This window comes from Octopus bimaculoides, chromosome 2 (assembly GCF_046866305.1).
Source record: "Octopus bimaculoides isolate indiv1 chromosome 2, ASM4686630v1, whole genome shotgun sequence".
Taxonomy (NCBI): Eukaryota; Metazoa; Mollusca; class Cephalopoda; order Octopoda; family Octopodidae; genus Octopus; species Octopus bimaculoides.
The window spans coordinates 124,147,185-124,167,407 of NC_142929.1; the positions used below are offsets into that span (position 1 = coordinate 124,147,185).

General features: G+C 33.7%; 1 protein-coding gene across 1 annotated transcript in view; it reads left to right on the top strand.

Annotated features, from left to right (window-relative positions):
* LOC106882437 (protein unc-80 homolog) overlaps positions 1-20,223 on the top strand; it is a 281,073-nt gene that overhangs the window by 183,131 nt on the left and 77,719 nt on the right. The window contains exons 28-39 of the mRNA XM_089347637.1: positions 4,435-4,569; positions 6,087-6,187; positions 8,789-8,875; positions 9,881-9,964; positions 10,380-10,448; positions 12,246-12,344; positions 13,432-13,528; positions 14,041-14,162; positions 15,668-15,745; positions 16,040-16,147; positions 16,876-16,920; positions 19,119-19,303. Coding sequence (XP_089203763.1) covers positions 4,435-4,569; positions 6,087-6,187; positions 8,789-8,875; positions 9,881-9,964; positions 10,380-10,448; positions 12,246-12,344; positions 13,432-13,528; positions 14,041-14,162; positions 15,668-15,745; positions 16,040-16,147; positions 16,876-16,920; positions 19,119-19,303 — 1,210 coding nt within the window. The remainder of the gene's footprint in view (positions 1-4,434; positions 4,570-6,086; positions 6,188-8,788; positions 8,876-9,880; positions 9,965-10,379; positions 10,449-12,245; positions 12,345-13,431; positions 13,529-14,040; positions 14,163-15,667; positions 15,746-16,039; positions 16,148-16,875; positions 16,921-19,118; positions 19,304-20,223) is intronic.

Consider the following 20,223-nt stretch of genomic DNA (forward strand, 5'->3'; position numbering starts at 1 on the left):
TATTCTCGGCAGGATTTATGTGAGTAGTGGACTACTACCTGTAACTTTAGGTATCCACTAGCTTTCACTAGTCTTTCAAGTGCTTATAACCCTCCTGATAATCTTTCCTGTTTCTAAAAGGCAAACTGTCTGTAGAAGCTCTACAGGACATTCTATTTCAATCTCCTTCAACCATTTGTCTATTTTGTTGCTTAGTTCCCAATGCACCAATTATTATTGGGACAACCCTTAACTTTTCATACACCAAATTCTTGCAATTTCAAATTTTAAGGGATTATATTTTTTTGTCTTTTTTTTTTTCATCCTCTTTCTTTATTATCCTGGAATCAAATGGACATGATGGATCAATAAGCAGTTTCACTTTTCCTTGTCTATTACTGTTTTGTCTGGCTTATTATTTTCTAGCTTCTCATCTGTTTGAATAGGAAAGTCCCACAAAATCTTACAAATCTCTGACTCCAGCACTCTTTCAACTCAGTGTTCATACCATGTGTCTCCAGCTTCAAATCCCCATTTCTGGCAAAGCCTCCAGTGTAAAACTTTTACAACTTTCCTCCTGTGCCAGCTTGGGGCATTCTGCAACAATGTGTGCCACTGTCTCATTCCAAGTTCAACAGACTGTACATTTTTCTGACACATCCTCCCCATATACATTTTTCCTCAAATTATTTATTTTTATCACTTGATCCTGGGTTGCTATAATTAGGATTTCCGTTTCTTTTTTTAATTGCCCCTTTTTTTTAGTCAAGCCCTGGATTTTTTTTCCACATACGTCTTCATTGACTCTCCAAAATTGACCACACAAAGGTTTCTCTTCAATTTGTCTAATGTGCTCTCTTTGAATTTCATTCTTGTCTTTTTCTCCTGTTCCAAACTTGATCACCTGTTCCTTATTCACTGTCTTTAATAGTTTCTCTGTGCTGTTCTGTAAATATTCTAGTAGGCTTTTTCTTTCCATTTGTACACACTCTTCATAACAATTAAGCCTCTTCTACCCTGGTCTCTTTAAGTGCAGCCAGTTGATAGCTTTCGGATGGTGGGCTCTATACACTGTCAAGTTTCTGTATGTCATTTTTGGTCCAGTCTACAATTCCAACTCCATATCTGATTAAGGGTACTGCTCTTGCATTTATTGCTTCAATAACATTTTTTTAATCCAGCTTTGACTGCAATAATTTTCTCACTCTCCTTGTATATTCTCTACAGGTAATTTATTTCATTTCTTCATCTTTCCTTTCATCTGCTTCCAATATCCCCAAATACTTATACTATTTTCCTTTCTCAACCACTTTCATTGTTTGTCCATTTGGCTTCCTTCAAATCTTCCTCATTTCATTTTCAACATAGTGCACTTTTCAATCCCAAATTCCATAACAACATCATTTTAGGAAATGCAAACAGTATGTATAAGATTTTCAAGCTGTTTCTCATTTTTTGCATAAATCTTTACATTACCCATAAAAGGAAGATGATTTATCTGACCATATCCTTTTCCCAAATCATAAGCTATTTTGATTTTTCACAATATCAAACTGTGCAGTATCACGGCCAATACAAATAGTAATAATAATCATCATCATCATCATCATCATTATTATTATTATTATTATTATTATTAATCGTTAGCATGCCAGGCAAAAATGCTTAGTATTTCATCAGCTGCTATGTTCTGAGTTTAAATTCCGCCAAGGTCAACTTTACCTTTCATCCTTTTGGGGTTGATAAAATGAGTACCAGTCAAGCACTGGGATTGACGTAATCAACTAACCCCCTCCCCCAATTTTTTCAGGCCTTGTGCTTATAGTAGAAAGGATTATTATTATTATTATTATTATTATTATTATTTAGGTGGCATAAGGTAGTAGATTAGCACGACTGTTAAAGTGCTGGACAAAATGCTTTGCAGTATTTGTTCCTGCTCTTCATGTTCAAGTTCAAATTTTGCCATGAAGAACTTTTCCTTCCTGCATCAATAAAATAAAACGTTAGTCAAGTATCACAGTTGATTCAGTCATGTATTTCCTGCCCCCAAATTTCTGACTTTGTATCGATGTAAGACTTTATCAAGCATACTGTTATTTGAAAAGTGCATCAATATTTTCCTGCTATCAATATTTTCCGCACTAGTAATGAGGTTCCTCTTGGAAGCCATGTATACAAAAGTTCAGCAACCATAAATGTTCTTAACCCTTTCTTTTCAATATTCCTATAGAAATATACTACCTTTGTTTCAAGTAATTTTGCAAATAATAAAGTATTAAGATAACTTGTCAATTATTAAGCTGGTATTTGGAATATAGATTAACATGAAACTTTAATGGAAGGTTTTAATTTAGATCCCTTTAAAACAAGAAGTTTTTTTTTATCATAAAACTAGGGCTGGTCTCAAGTATTAAAAGGGCTTATACAACAGTCTTGTAATATATATGGATCTTCATATTTAAACATTTTCTGGAATTTTCTCTTTAACTATCTCTATATTTATAGCTCATCTTTGATGTCTTTACAGCAGCAATTGTGAATCATCCCATTTGTAATAATTACAAATGGAATGATGGCCAATTCATTTCTTATAAGCTAAGTTAGAGTAATTTTCTTCATTTCTCAACTCGCTTCTGCATGACATTATATAGTCACTCAATTAGTAATGCTGTGTCAAGTATTACAATGCTATTTAGTTTTGTCATGTAAAATTATATCAGGTTGGTTGAAGTTAATGACGGTTAGTCTTTGCTACAATTCCATAGAATTTTAGCATTGACTACTTTTAAGACAGGTAGAGGTTCAATTCGTTGTTGTTGCAATTATTATTATTATTATTATTATTATTGTTTCCTTTCAGTTTCATATATATGTAGAATTATGTTGATGTTTATAATCTCCATTAAACTATTTGGTCTAAATTTAAAATCAGTCTTTTGTCATTTCATGTGTCGGTGATGACAGGGATAATAGTTGTGGTGGTGGTGATGATGGTGATGACAGTGATGATAAGATGACAAAACAAAATACTACTTTGTGTATTATTAGAATCAGTAACTTTTAAGTTGTACTTGTATGGTGTACATATGTATGTACATGTATGAAGTATTTTCATACAGTTTATATTCAACTTCAGTAATGTCTTTCATATTTTAATGTAATATGCATACACAACCCACCTCATACAGATATTGTGCCTATGTGTTGGATTACATATTATATTAAGCTGTCCTTTAACATGGATTTTGATAATTTCATATATGTATATGCACTTATATATATGTATACGTACATATTCATTATATATAAGGATTTCTAAAATTAAGAAGTTAAATATTATAAAGTGAATATGTTATGAATGAATTAATTACTAACAATTCTCAACATAAAATATATTGGACATGATAAGCACTAACTTGAGAAAGAAAAGATAAACTGGTCTTTCAGTGATGTTTACAATGGCCATGTGCGTGTGTGTGAGTATGTATATATATATATATATATATATATATACAATGCAAATAATTAGAAAATGGAGAAAACCACAGATTAACAAACACATCGATTGGACCACATTTATAACTTATTTTTTAATACAAAGCATGACATTACAAAATAGGTGATATAACATATCTTACAGCCATTACTGATCAGTTACCAAAATGCAGTCTATAAATAAATGCGAAAATAAAGTTCTTCATCTTCATAAGGCATTCAAATTAAAATACAATATAAATGTGGTCCAATGGATGTGTTTGTTAATCTGTGGTTTTCTCCATTTTCTAATTATTTGCACTGGTTCCTAATAAACTCTTGTTTATCCTGTTGTTATCTGCACTCTACATGTATGGTGTACCTGCACACCAGTGCCCAGGGATAATACAGGTAACGGATACCAATAGTATATACGGATATTTTATCCCTTAGTTACTATAACTGCTAACTCTGTTTACACTATATATATATATATATATATATATATATATATATATATATATATATATATATATATATACATATATATATATATATATATATATTTATATATATATATGTAGACATTTATATAAATATCCAACTTATTCAGGAAGAGATATAAATATACATTTACCCTTATATTTAACTTACATGCTGCATATAGAATGGTGATTATTTTTATTCCTTCAACTGTAGATATATTTATTTCTTTTCTTTGTGTTAATTGTAAGACATTATAATGAAATTTTGATCAACTAAAAGCTCTCCAAAAAGATTTTGTTAAAAAATTTTTGCAAACTTATCTTTCATCAGAAAAATGGTAAAAAAAAAGTTTGGGTTGTTTTTCTACACTGATTTAAAGAAATATTCCATTTAAACTGAATAATGAATTCTATATATTATTCAAGACCTTTTTTTTTTCTCTTGTATTTAGCCATTTTTTTTTGTTTTTGCATTTTTATTTTTATTTACAAGGCGATGAAGATAGAACTGAACATATGCACCACATGCAGTTACTCCCAAGCTTTTTCCCATCATGTATGTGTGTAGCAATTCTACCAATTCTTCATTTGATGGATGATTTTGATGTAAACAATGATGGAATGTCTGGTAATATTCTTCTCTTTCTATCAAACGTTTTCAATACCATCATGCTACCCAGAGAATTATATCCCAAATTAATTTATTATTGAAATTAAAAGTTAATCCTGTACTGAAATTTATGTCAAGGGCCAGTAAAATGAATACCAGTCAAGTACTGAGCTAGCTATTATCATCTGTACCTCTCCCCCAAATCTTAGGCTTTTTGTCAATGTTAGAAATTATTATTATTATCATCATCATTATTATTATTATTATTATTATTATTATTATTATTATTATTATAGAGTGAGTGAGCTGACAGAACCATTAACACACCAGACATGCCTAATGGCATTTCATCCGTCTCTACATTTTGAGTTGAAATTCTGCCCAAGTTGACTTTGCCATTCATCCTTTCAGAATTGATGAAATAAGTACAAGGCTCAATGTAATCAACTAACTCCCTCCCATGAAAAATTTCAGGCTTTGTACCTGTAGCAGAAAAGATTGTTGTCATTATTATTATTATTTGATGAAAACTCTCAGCTTATTTTGCTGTGTATGATGGAAAGTGTCAGCTGTCCACAGCCAGCAACTAAGGTGACACATGCTTCAAGAACCCTGTGAAGAATTCTTGCAGTTCCAAGCAATACTGATTGTTGTAGGTGTTCCATCTTTACCAATCTTTTTGAGCCACTTTGGTAGTTGAATGCTGATACTTCCAAGAGTACCAGTTACTATTGGTAGCATGTCTACCTCCTCATTGACAACAACCTTCGTATTTCCCACTTCAAAACATCATAGTTGTTCAGTTTTCCTCCTTTTTTTTCTTTCATCCTGTTGTCACTGGGACATGCCATGTTGATCATCAGGCAGGTTCTTTCTTTTTTATTCACCACAACAATGTCCGGTTTCCAATGTCTGGTCAACTGATCACACTGAATCATTGCATCCCACAGCATTTTGCAATCTTCATTCTCAGTGACTCCTCCTTGGGTTTGCTCATATCATGTCTTTGCTCTTTGTAGGCTGTGATTTCCACAGAGCTTCCAATGGATCATATCATTATTATTTGAGGTTGATAAAAGTAAGGTACCAATTAAGTAATGTAATCAACTAGTCCACTCCTGCAAAATTTCAGGTCTTTGGCCTATACTAGAAAGAAAGAATTATTATTAAGGCAGGAAGCTGGCAGAATATAATGATAGTTTTGTTCAATTGTCAGGACATTCTGAGTTAAACTGCCTGGAGTTGATCCAAGCAGCTCGGTAGTATGAATGGCAGGGAAATAGATCAGCAATACTGGAATCCCTAAGCTGTGGCAGTCATTAGATGATTGGGGTTGTGAAGAGTTACTGAATGCAGTGGGGAAGTAGGTGAAGGCTGAGTGAGATGTGAGGGAGTGTTACAATAAGGAGATGGGACCTACATTAAGAAACTCCACTGACTTCAGTTGTTAGTTGGCTTATGTTAAATAGACTTTTGAATCACTCTGTAATTTGCTTTATTTTTTTCCATATCTTAACTGTTTTGTTACCATTCAGTGGCTGATACAGCTCGGAATGTGATCTGGAAATGTCTTGTTGATGACCCTGCCTTATTTCTCAGACATTTTTTGGAAAAACTTACCAACAAAGATCGGCAGGTAAATAATAAGCTTTTGATGTTCATAAAAAAATTTTGTTATAATTTCCGTTTTTTTTCTCTTTCTGAATTTGGATTAATTTATTCTCAAGCCATATTGACTCATAAGAATATTAATTATTTTTTGTTTACCAAGTTTTGATTGAACTTTGTATCATAGGCTATTGTGATGTTTTTCTACCAGATAAACCTGTACCCCTAGCATTTACACCAGTCATATATAACCTAAATATACATCTGTTTTATGTTCAAACCAGCCAACCAGCTCTAGCTTCTCATGTCTGCCCTACCATATTATCCTAAAAATAAACAATCAAATCACCAAAATTTCAAAGCTATGAGATAAAGCATGATTAATTCAAAACAATACGAATAATAAGAATTACATTTGAAAGAATAATCTGAATGCTAAAGGATTAATGTATGAAGGCAAAACTAGTTAGTAAGGAAGTTTCTTCAGCCAGAAAGTTCGATGCTTTATAATTACATTACCATAAACCTCATCCAGGAGATCATTCAGCTGTGATTTGACAAAGATTCACTCACCAATATGCTACAACTAGTGGGTTCTTTATGCCACTGCTACAGCCACTAAAATGGTTACTAGGTAGTGAGTTAATAGAGTTGTTTGACTATCAGATAGAATGTATTTGTTTCAGCTCTGAGTGTGCTGAGTTCAAATCATACCTAGGTCAGTTTTGCCTTCCATCTTCCATTTCATGGTTGATAAATAAAGCACTAGTCCAGTCCTGTACTGGGGTCAATTATTTGTCAGTTATTGCCTTCTTCTCACACATACACACACACACACACACACACTCTCTCTCTCTCTCTCTCTCTCTCTCTCTCTCTCTCTCTCTTTCCATTGTAACTTCATCAGATGAATGGGATTAGGAAAAGGCTTAGAGGAGTCAGCAACATTTGTAACTCCAGCTAAGTCTCTGTCCTGGTTTGGGAAGTAGTCAATTTGATATCAACAATGTTCCTCTTTGTTTCAGGATCATACCTGTGTACTGGATTTTTGTATAAAATGACATGTCATGTATTGTGATTTTGGTCATACATTGCCTCTGATACCATAGCTACCATGCTGTTGCTGCAGAGGCAATATGTGATTGATCCTTACTCTTCTCATTTTTTTTTTACTCTCAATTCCTTTATAAGATTTGCCCCTGCTTGTAATCTCTTCCCATTTCCTATCCACTTGAAGGCTTTTGTTTGAACCAAACTCCAACGACCTTAACAAAATCTTTGGTTCAGAAATCCAAAATGAAGACCAGCATAAATTTGTCCCCAACTGTAAACTCACCAACTCATCCTGGCTGCTATTAGTGACAACCATCTCAGTTTCTATGGTGATCAACATCATGATAGTGATTTTGTTGGCATATGCTGACACAACTTTTCTACATGTTATTCCAAACAGAGAGTCTCTCAATAGTTTCAACTTTAGGGGTGATAAGAGTGGATATCCTTGACAGACCAAGTATGTGATTCAAAATGATTTCAATAAGTAATCATTTAGTCGGACCACTGAGCAGATACCACTTTAGAATGAAGCCACCCACACTCTGAATATGGGACCAAGACCAGCTGATCTGAGAACTACCACCAAAAACTGATTCAAATAGACTAGATCACCACCAAAGCTACATTTATTATCCATCTTTTCTATGTTGTATCACTTGAGATGGAGATGAGAGAGGATGTTGTATCACTTGAGCCCTGTTACACACCACATAAGTCTACACAATCCCAACTATGCAACCAGTGACAAGCACCAACCTCTTCTAGAACACTTTCATGAGAATCATAAACTCTAGCATTATGGGTCAGAAATTGTCAATTATAATACTAAAAATAAATAATAAACATATTATACTCGAATGGCTAAAATAGTATTGACTGGGACCAAATACTTTGCAATATTTTGTTACAGCCCAATGGCCTTTTGCCAAAATTTGAAACCAATATTTAGTTACACCTCTAAACATTGTAAAATCTAATTCTACTGTGGTTGAATTTGCTTGTCATCTCTTACACATGTGCAGGGAATGGGCATATTAAATTGCAAAACATCAAGATTGCAAAAATCAATTAAATACTAGTCTTGCTACATTGCATATATTATTTGGTTACAGCCATCCACATTCTGAATTTTCAAATCTGTTAGTTACAACTTAGCATTTCAATCCTCAGGGTTTCATAAAATCACCATCATCATTTAACATCCAGTCTCCATACTGGCATGAGTTGGATGGTTTGACATGGAGCTGGCTATCAGTGAGTTGTCTGGACTCCAACTGTCTGTTGTGACAGTCTCTATGACTGAATGCCCTTCCTAACACCAACCACATAACAATGTGCTGGGTGCTTTTTACATGTCACCTTTACGGGTGCATTTATGCAGCACCAGCATGGGTGCATTTACACATCACCAGCATGGATGCTTTTCAAGTGGCACCAAGGGCCTATTCAAGCAATTATATCTCCTTCCTATACATGTCATAAATTAACATTTTGCTTTAGTCATGAAGAAATTACTTTTCACATTTTGAATTAGAATTTGATAATTACATGGTTTTTCTTTTTCATTTTTCAGGAGGAACTAATATTCTTACTAAGAAAACTGCTTCTTTATTTTCGTGACTTACCAGCACAGATGGCACACTCGTTATTCAATTATTTGGTATGATCTGGAATGTTAATGTTTGAAGATTTTCCTTTTGAAAAGAGTTTACTTGAATTTTCATACGTGAAGAAAAATATCTTGTGTTGTATTTACTTGTTTGTTGAGTTGTTATTGTGAGAGTTGTTTTGAGAGAGAGATGGTGACGTTGTGCCAGGGCACTCTCAAGGTACAGGGATGAGAATATAAATGGGATGGTTGAGTGTTACTAAGGGTGCATGAATAGGGAATAGGGAGTTCAGATGAAGGCAAAGAGGTAGGGGATGCAGTGACTGGTGAAACCTGGGTATATGGAAATGAGGACAACAGTGGGCAGGGCAAGGACAGGATTGAGCTGCAGGAATGGAGGAAGGAGAAATAAACATAGTGCATGGAAAAGAGGAAAATGTGAAGAAGAGAAGAGGAGATGTAGTTTGATCTATTGGTGTACTGTGTGTCAAAAATTTTATTGTTATATGTGGGTGGAATACACAGCAATTTCAGAACTCAGTTTCGCTGAAGTGGGCGGGTTTACTCAAGAACATCATATTGCCAGACATCTTGATCCATTGTCATCGCCACTGTGAAGCCCAACATCCTGTGATCGGTCCTCACTACCTCATCCCATGTCTTCTTGAGTTTCTCCCTTCCACAAGTGCCATCCACTTTAAGTGATCAGAACTTCCTTATATAGTTATATTCATTCATACACATCACATGTCCAAACTAACATAATCTTCTGTTTTGCATACTGCATCTGATTCCTTTTACACCAACTTTTCTCTCATGTATATGGTTATATATGTATGTGTATACATGTGTATATATGTTTGTATATATGTTTATATATATTTATATTTAATGACAATATCTGAGAATGTCTCAAGATGTCTTCTGTATTCAAATGAAATATTTTAAATTTGTTAATTTAAAAAGAAAAATCTGTCATCCATAAAATTTTTCAAAATATTTTTTATAATCTTTTTCTTCAATTACAAATGCTCATTTTTTTTCATTTCTTTGTAGATTGGTTATGTTATATTCTATGTGCGAACACCATCTGAAGGTGGGAAGGAATGTATTGCTGGTGCTCTTTCTCTTCTATGGCAGGTTTGTATATCATTTTAGACAGCTTAATTCTTGCAGTATATTTTAAGAGTTTTCATATTTCAAATTTTCTCAAAGTCATAACCATGGGGTGTGATTGAGCATGCCATTCATTCTGGAGTGTATGGCCTATTGACCCCCCCCCCCCACCTCCACGTTCTGCTGCTTAATCACCCCCCTTTTTTTCCTTTTTTATTTCTTTGTTTCCTTGCAATTAAATTATTACTTTGTCTCTTCAAATCCTCTGTTCTCTTTTTCTTCTCTTATTTTTTTCTTCATTCCTTCCTTCTTCCCCCACCCACCCTGCCCTCTCTCTCTCTCTTTCTCTCTTTGTGCCTTTTTACAATTTCAAATATAAATTTGTTTAGTGGATTCTAAAAACTAATTTCACTTTATGGTGCTTCTATTTTCTGCTTAGATTATACCAAGTGTCGAAGAGATATATTTCAAAGATTTAAAGCAGACATTACGTAAAGAACAGTGTGATGTAAGTTGTTATTTTTGAGATGTTACATTCATTCACACACACACATACACAATATATATATATTGTGTGTGTATATATATATGTATATAAATTACTTACATGTCTTCCATAATCTTCTAAAATTTTGATTGCATTCCTATATTGTTACAATGAAAATTTGTATTTAACAAAGATTTTCTTTCACCTGATGATGTAGCTCAAATTCTGCATTATTTTGAACAAAATTTTTTGCATTTTGTATTAATGCAGACATGTAAGTAATTTGTTTATTATTAAATATGATAATATAAATTATTTGCCTGTTTTTGAATTACGAAACAATTTGTCGTGGTATTAGGATTTTTCTTATTGTTAAATAAAAGTTCATCAAAGTATTTCTCTGTCATTTACGACTTTATACACTCCCTACCCTTTTCTTTTGTATATTACTTATATATTCTATCAGATTTGTACAATGATACGTTAAGGAGCTTTTATGAGTACTACCGGATTACTTGAATCCATATATTGTGACTTATGCACCCACAAAACATATATAAACATAATGTTTCTGGTTACAAACCCACCCAGCCCCACACAGAGAATATATATATATATAAAATTAATTTACGAAGGTGTCATTAATTCTATTATTATCCAATGTAACTATTTTAAGAATGATAATAACAGAATCAATGACACAAGCGACAGCAGGCCAAAAAATAGCATTAAATAGCTGAGGGATTAAAATTAATCAAAGGACATACTAAGTATGTCCTTTGATTAATTTTATATGTGTGTGTGTGTTTCCTGCTCTTTTCCACCATCATCCCTACTTACCTTCAATAAACAGAGTTAATTTTTGCACTTGGGTTGCTGTCCATCTAACTGGACAATGTTACCAGACCAGTTCAGCACCTTGGACTTGTTTGTCAACAGGTGCAACACCACAGTGAACCAGTTTTACTTCCACAAGTGTTCTCAACACCCCAGCATCACTCTGGCCAAAGTCTCAGTCCAATACATTCTCTGATGCAGGGATGACTTTGTCATAAAATTGACTGACAAGGTCAGAGTTGTGATAGTTTATAATAACCTCTCCAAGATGCTGGCACTCTGACAACACCACCTCTTTATTACTCCTATGCTTCTGTCTGACACCCACCTACTAATAGCATGTGCCCTTCTTCATCCTCAATCTTGTTTCTTCCTGACTTCCTCCACCATTACCAACTCATTTTCCAAACTCCCCACCCGTCTACCATTTATTTCCTCTCCTAATTTCATAAGCCTGTCAGTTCTAGCCACCCCATTGTGTCTTCTTGTAAATACCTAATCGAACTGATATCCAAGTATCTCAGCCTCATCCTTTCACTCTTAGTTACTCCCTTCCCATGTCCCATGATGCCTACTGTACCCATCAATTCCCTCTGGCCCTTCCCATTTCCTCTTTACATGGATATTAAATTACTCAACACTGTCTCTCCTTACAACTATCAGAGGTCTACTGGACCTCTAATACTTCCTCAACCATTGTGCCATCCTCTTACTCAGTACACTTCTCCATCTAACTGAGTTAGTGTTCACCCTTAATTGCTTCTCTTTCATGGGTGACATCAATTAATAGGTATCTGGGTTGCTATAAGAATGAGAATGGATCCCAACTATATATGGGCAGAGTGCTTGACACTCTTTTGAATCAAGAAATTTCTGCATTAATCAACAATTTGTTTAGACAGTTATATTTTACAATGATTATTTATTTATTACTTTTCAAATTATATTCATTTCTGATTCATAATTTACATTTATTTTTAGCCTTTCCTTTTAGTTTCATCTAACGTTCCAAGTGCTAAAAAGATAATTGTGCATGGCCCAGATTTAGCAAGCATACCCTCTCAGTTTCCTATACAAGAGGTAATAATGCTTTCCTTTTCTTCTTAAACATTTAAAGTTAAACTTTGTATTTATTGACAAAATTTGAATGTAATTTTCACAGCTGTAATTTATATCTGTACTCACTGGTTGCAAATTTGAATAGCATAAATTATGGTATCTTAAACTGATAGTTGTTCTCAAAAGTAGTCAATTTTAATGGAAGTATAATTTCTTTAAATGGCTAAAACAGAAATTAATTGCAAACTTTAAGTATTATTGGTATTCTTCTCTGTCTGATTGAAAATTGGACTTTAGTTAGAGCACAACACATCACAGTTCTTGGAATCCCTCTAAAAGAAAAAAAAAAGAAAAAAAAGAAAAAGGCCCACTTTCAAATTATAAGGAAACCAAAGATATTGGTTGCTTCTATGAAAGAGGATTTCAATCCCAAGTAAAAAAGACCTAAGATGTAGAAAAAGAAAAAAAACTTTATTATCTTAAAAACTCAGCTGCCAACTCTGTTGAACAGTGTGCTGATCACTAACCTTGCGATCGTAATTAACCAAAGCAAAGAGATTAATTTATTGTGTAACTTTTGCCATGTTACATAAAACAGTTGTAGCATAATGTAGTATTTTATATATTTGTTTTATCACTGCCTTTTTGACTGTTTTTCGGTCCCAGGTCAATCCTGACTGAGTATACCTGCAATTAGGTGTTCCAGCAGTAGCTGTGAATATCTAGCATTAGATTGTTTAATGTGGCCTCTCTTTTTTATAGACAGTAGAGTGTGGAGGTACTTGAAGGTACTTAGCAGCTATTTTTAGCACTTAAAATTCCCTAGAATCACATACTAATAAAATGTGTACAATGTGCTTTGAGGGAATTTACTTGCTGTTTTTAGGAGTTCCAGAGATCTACAGAGACTCTTTCATTTGCTGATTATCATACCTTATGATATATCTGCTGCCCAAGTGGCATTCAGTTAGATTCAGTCAGAGGAAAAAATATAGCTCCTAGAATATATTTTTTGGTGTTTTATGAAATGAGTTTTTGAAATAAAAATCTAAGAATGTCATTCTTATCTTTCCATATCCTTCAATATCTACCATTTTTTTAATTCCAGGACACAAAATTTTCTCAGATTCTCACTGATTCTCTGGATTTCTTCAATATCCCTGAAGACCAGCATAACTCTTACTTCATTGTGGACACAAAATCAAGTAAGACCCCCAAACATAAAAATTTTCACTTCTATTTATAATATTCTTTTCTACTCTAGGCACAAGGCCCAAACTTTTGCGGGGAGGCGGGGCTAGTTCATTAGATTGACTCCAGTACACAACTGGTACTTAATTTATCGACCCTGAAAGGATGAAAGGCAAAGTTGACCTCGGCAGAATTTGAACGCAGAACATAGAGCCAGCTCACCGTCTTATTTCTATTTATAATATTGGACCAACTTAAGATGAGTTAAGAAACCCTGATTCTTCTTAACCATACTAAATTGTCTTCATTAACTTCCAATAAGCACTATTCAACATAAAAATAAAATGTTAAAAATGTTTAAAACACTTCTGATGAAGCTATATATAAGTTTGTAGAACTTCAAAATAAATGTTATTCTTTTTACTGTTTTTGTTTTTGCATTCACTGAATATTTGATATTTATTTATCAAATATATTTACTTGCATTTTTTTTTTCTAATTTGACAAATCCCAACTTTACTTTCAGATCATATGCACAACTTGAATTCATATGTACGTGACTTTTATTTTTTCCATCGAAATATCTACCCACAACTGAGCTTAGTTCATATGAACCCAGACGCTGCCTTTCAATCACTACAAAAGCAGGTACATATTTAGTTCTTTAATTTGTTTTAGCTACCATGGCTAAGGCCATGCTGAAGCACCAACTTCAAAATAGAATATTTTGCCTCAATGTCGTCTCTATGTATATCAAGAGGCCCAGTGTTTGTATCGAATTTTCAGTGTATGCGTATCTTTAATTGGTGAATCAATAAATTTATGAATGCTGATCTAATTTGGTTGTTAGCATTTTGTTAGTGGCTGAGTCGTATATCTGGATGTTTTTTTAAAGCCTTAGGGGGAAAACCTTGATCATATTTCATACTTCTATAGGGAAACAGTTGTACCACTGATAATCTTTGAGTAATAAGACTGTTGCAATATAGATTCCTGTTGCAAGAGTTTGTAGAAAGTACAATACATTCTATTCTGCTTCTTCCTCTCTCTCTCACTCACTCTCTATCTCTCTCTCTCACTCTCTCTCTCTCTCTCTCACTCTCTCTCTCTCTCTCTCTCACACACACACACACACACGTATTTACACATACATACATATAGACATACATACACTCATACATGTATGCATGCATACAACAACAAACGTTGGAGAATGGAGTTAGAAAATCATTTTTAAAACTTTATTTACAATTGTAAACATAATATTCTTTACATTTACAAAGTTTTGAGTAAAAGAAATCCTACATAGCTCATGGAAATTAGTCAATAGTTGCCATCATTGGTTACATTGGATAGTGATGAAACAGTTGTAAATGATGTATTAAAATGATTTGCTAACTCCATTCTTTGATAGTTGTTATTATACATACTCCATGGATATTTTGCAGATTTCTGGGTAATTGGAGTGGTGACATTTAAAATCTTCCCTCTTTTCAGTTTTCAGGCATCTGATGTCTATAGAAGTGTGTCATATGATAAAGACCAGGGTTATATAATCCCAATTCACTTGCTATGTATAATGCATGTATACATACAGATATATATATATATATATATATATATATATATATATATATATATATATATATACATATTGTTAGAAAATCTCTGTTCAAAATAGAAGCAGTATACAATCAAAAAGTAGTGTTTATTGCCACTTTAACCCTTTCGTTACCAACCCGGCTGAAACCGCCTCTGGCTCTGTAGTTCAAATGTCTTGTTTTTATAAGTTTTGAATTAAGATTTTCCACCAAACCTTAGTCACAATTTATGTTTCTAACACCAGCTTAATGATAACTAAGATATTTTACTAAATTCTTTCTAATATTTAAAGTAACTGAAAAAAACAGAGCATTTCAAAATAAATAGAGTAACGAAAGGGTTAAATGTATGCTCCCTAAGAACTGATAATACTGCTATTTTAACCCCCAGGAAGACATCTCCTCCAGCTGGTTATTTAGTGTGCATTCACACTCAGTATTAATAATACATATATATCACTCCAGATCTTTATCTTTTTCCTAATAATTTCTGCTAATAATGAAAGTATATTGTCCTAACTTGAATTTATTTAAATTCTATTTTCTTTGTAGGCTTTTGTCTTAAAGTTTGTAGAATTTGGCAAAGTATTGTTTAGTAATGCTGTTTTACAAAGTACCCAGTCACACCAGGTAAATTTTTATGCATATTTCATCATATTCCTTTTTATGTTATTTTTTTTATTCTGTGTTAAAATTTCATAAGCTAAAATTCTGTTTTTGGTTTTTGGATATCTTGCTATATTTTTATTATGATTGAGATATTTGTCTCCAGATAAATGATGTTGATCTGTTCTTTGTAATCAAACTGAATTTGATCAAGTAATTCCTGAAATTATTGTAAACCTTTCATGTGTGCACATGCATATTGGCCATCTGAATACAAAAATTTCTAATTTCTAATTATAATTTTTTTTCTTGTTTTAGGTTCAAAACCATGTTTCATTCTTGCATGAAGAATTTATGAAGCTTCCAACTTTTCCACGTAAAGCGTTGGAAGCAGAATTCAATTTGTACTGTGGAAACTGGGGAAAGGTATGATCAATTTGAGAATTATGTTGTTTTTTTAATCCATACACGATATTAGACTGGGATTTTTTTTCTACATCCCTTAAACTAAGGAGCCCTCAATAATCTGAGAGGAAAAGTGAAAGAAAGAGTGATGATATAAGTTGAGCAAAAATTGAGGGGTTATAAATGGTTAAAGTATGACATGAGGAGCAGATTTATTGTCATCAGAGAGTGTTAGAAGAGGGATAACAGAAGGAACAGTGTCAGTGGATGAGTAATGAGAGGTAAAAATGTAGAACCAGAAGTTAGTGAGAGAGAGAGAGAGACAGAGAATAAGGTGGGTGGAGGAATGAGTGAATGTAGAAAAGTGGTAGAGAAAGTGAGAGAGAGATGCAAAGGGGTGCCAAGAAGGTGGTGGATCTATAGGCAGGGGTCAGTAAAAGGAAGAAAGTGATGAGAGGGTGTCAAGTGGTGAAGAAGACATGGTAGGGGAATTTTTGTGAAATAGAGGCAGAAAAGAGTTGTCATAGAGGTGAGTGGGGGACAGTGGATGAATGCAGTGAGAGCATCCCAGCCATCACCTTAGTTTTCATATTCTCTACACCATGCTTACACACTAATGTCTTCTCCAGCACTGCATGGTGTGGTTCTTTTTTGCAGGGTTCAGCATTTTGAAATTAGTCTTCACTGCATTTTTGTTTATTAATCATTAATTCAATGCATTTCTTAATTTTCGTTTCCTTTATAATTAGGAACTATATGGAATGGATACACTACACAAGTATTCATGGGTAAAAGTGAGTATATTTTATTTAAAAACTCATTCTAAAATATTGTAAAGTTAGTAGTGTTTCCTTCAAGGATTTCATTCAATAATCTATAGATTCATTCTCTGCTACAACTCTCTTCCAGAGTTACACATTTACCTCTAACATACTTCCAAGTGCAATTCTCTGCCTGCACACTTTCTTTCTCAAATAAAAACAAACTAAAACATTAAAAAAATACACACTTATTCTGATTTTAATGTATTGTCTAATTCATCTCTAATTCTTCATTTTTTTCCACTGTAACAAAGATTATACTTCCAACCGGATGTTGGTCTTTTCTTGCTAGTGCCAGCTATCAACTGTAGTCTACTTCTTAGAATCTAAACTATTTTTGGACCTTAACTCACTTCTCTCTCTCTCTCTTTCTCTCTCTCTCTCTCTCTCTCTGCTACTCTCTCTCTCTCTTTCTCTCTCTCTCCCTCCTATATATATAAATATATATATTTGTCTCTCTCCCTCTCTTAAGAATAAAAATGAAATAACTAATCCATCAAATCTATTTTATATGATAAAAATTATAATGCTATAATGAACTCTGTAATGGATATGAATATATAGGCCAACAGCTGATAATCTTCTCTCTCATCTGTTTATATAATAAACTCATGTTTAAGAAATTTACTTCACAATTACATAGTTCTAGGTTTCTTTCCACTGCATGAAGCTGCATGAAGAGTGTCTTCTACCAAAGCCTGATCAATAGCTATCTAGCTAAGAAGTTCATGCAGTTATAGTTTCTCTTTTTCAGGGGCTTAATCAGAAGACAAAATACAGTGAACCATGCTCTTTCTGTAAGGCATTTGAGACAGTTGGAGAGAGAGAGAGAGAGAGAGAGAGAGAGAGTATAGAAGCATGACTCATGGGTTATTTCTAGACTGGAGATCTGGTCCAAATGCTTGAAGCATGGTGAACTCTGCTAAAAGTACCCAAAAGCCAATGATTATGTCTGCAGTTCCAAGAACAAGTTCAGTCTAGTTTCTGTTTACCCAATTTTACTTACAAGGGTTGAGTTGACCCAAAGCTATGATAGAAGATACTTCTCTAAGGTGCTATGAAGCGGGAAGAAACCCCGACCCGTGTGATTGTAAAGTGGACTTCTTAACTACACAGCTTTTGATCAGGTAGATGAGAAATAGGACCATCAACTGTTGGATCATATGTTCATACATACCACAGGAATTCCTATTTATTTACTTCAGCAAAAATAGCATTCATTTCTTTTTTTAAATTACATGTGATGGACTGACTTTCTATTGTAATATAATCCTACAATATGCAAATGTATATGATCTCTATACTATTTGCTTTCCTTCTGCCTTGTTGAAAACACCCATTGAAAGTTTATTCAACATGTGTTGTTAATTTTATTTCTTAATTTAAAATGTTTATTTTTCCTTCCTCTAATAAGCATGTGACTTACAAAGAAATCATCATCATATTTATTTATCTATATTATTGTTCATTCTATGCATTGTATTCTTAGCTCACATATAAACAAGAAAGTACATAGCCTATATTATCATTATGTTTCATAGATTTCTGCAAGCTGCTGGGCTGGTTCTTGCCTACAGTCATTGTAGTATCAAGTAGATGAGAGACAAGTTACCTCTGGTGTTGTTTGCCAGTCTATCAAAAATAACTTTTCTCATGAACAGAAACGAATCTAGCACTGCAAACTAACAAACCACTAATTTACTGTCTAACCTGTATGCCTACTTAAAGCTATGTTGACTGAACCATTGAGAGCTATGTATCTCATCTAGGAAGTGCTGATAACAGATTATTATCCACACCCTGCTGCTTTGCTGCTCCTTTCCTGGTTCTGTATTAAAACTGAAACACTTTTTCTTGTACATGCCATTCTATTTCATACATACAATAGACTACCTTATGCGGCTGCCATCTTTTAGATGGTAAGGAGTAACAGTTAAACAGCTCCTTACTATCTCTATAACTGAAGGTTACTCACTAATGATCACTCTAACAACAATATCAGCAACAGTAACTCCTAATCACACTAAATCTCTGACACATTTTCTTACTGTCATTTCTTACTTCAATAATTTATACAAATCATTTATCTCCTGCTCCATTTATATTTTTCACTTTAATTCTGCTGCTTTTTAAAATATTCTCTGATTTTATATTGTTTTTTTTTATTCCAGTTGATCAATACCATGTTCTCATCAATGAGCAAGACATTCAACTGGTCCAACGACCTACCTCTCTTCTTAAATGTTCTCAATGGAACTATAGTGCTACATTGTGAAGACACAGCTGTCCTTAGAAACTGTTTGGCTATTCTTATAAACACATCAAAACATTTTAAGCATATTTTTTCTACAAGTGGGTATGTGATCTCATTTCTGTCTTCACTTCTTCCACCTTTATTTTTATTTTTTTTTTTTTTTTCGTTTGAACCAGTCTATTGTTCAGATGTGAATCTGGTCTTTAGGTTACTGGATCCATCTGACATACTCAAACCTTCAATCAACTACTTACGTGCTATAGATCATCGTTAGCAAGGCTGGAGAGGACTAAATAAAAACAACTATTTCAGTATTTTTTTATCTCCTCTCTATTGATAAGTCATTGAAAGCCTGAGAAACAGAGTTACGTCCCTATAAATATTTTTCAGAAAGAGGAAGTTTAAAAACAATGTCAAGTGTTCAGGATCTCTCTTTTACTCTTTTACTTGTTTCAGTCATTTGACTGTGGCTATGCTGGAGCACCGCCTTTAGTCGAGCAAATCAACCCCAGGACTTATTCTTTGTAAACCTAGTACTTACTCTATCGATCACTTTTGCCGAACTGCTAAGTTACGGGGACGTAAACACACCAGCATCAGTTGTCAAGCGATGTTGGGGGAACGAAATCTCACATCCATACGCACATACATATGTGTTTAATGCATGTTAAAGTGTTTGAACACAATGATGAATAGACAAGAAATTAAGAAACTTTAGAATCCTTATAAAGATAATTAGAAAATTTAAAAGAGGAAAAACATCATCATCATCATCGTTTAACGTCTGCTTTCCATGCTGGCATGGGTTGGACGGTTTGACTGAGGACTGGTGAGTCAGAGGCTGCACCAGGCTCAATCTGATCTGGCAAAGTTTCTACTGCTGGATGCCCTTCCTAACAGCAACCACTCAAAGAGTGTAGTGAGTGCTTTTACGTGACACCAGCATGAGGGCCAGTCAGGCAGTTCAAGCAACGACCACGCTCAAAAGGTGTTTTTTATGTGCCACCTGCACGGGAGCCAAT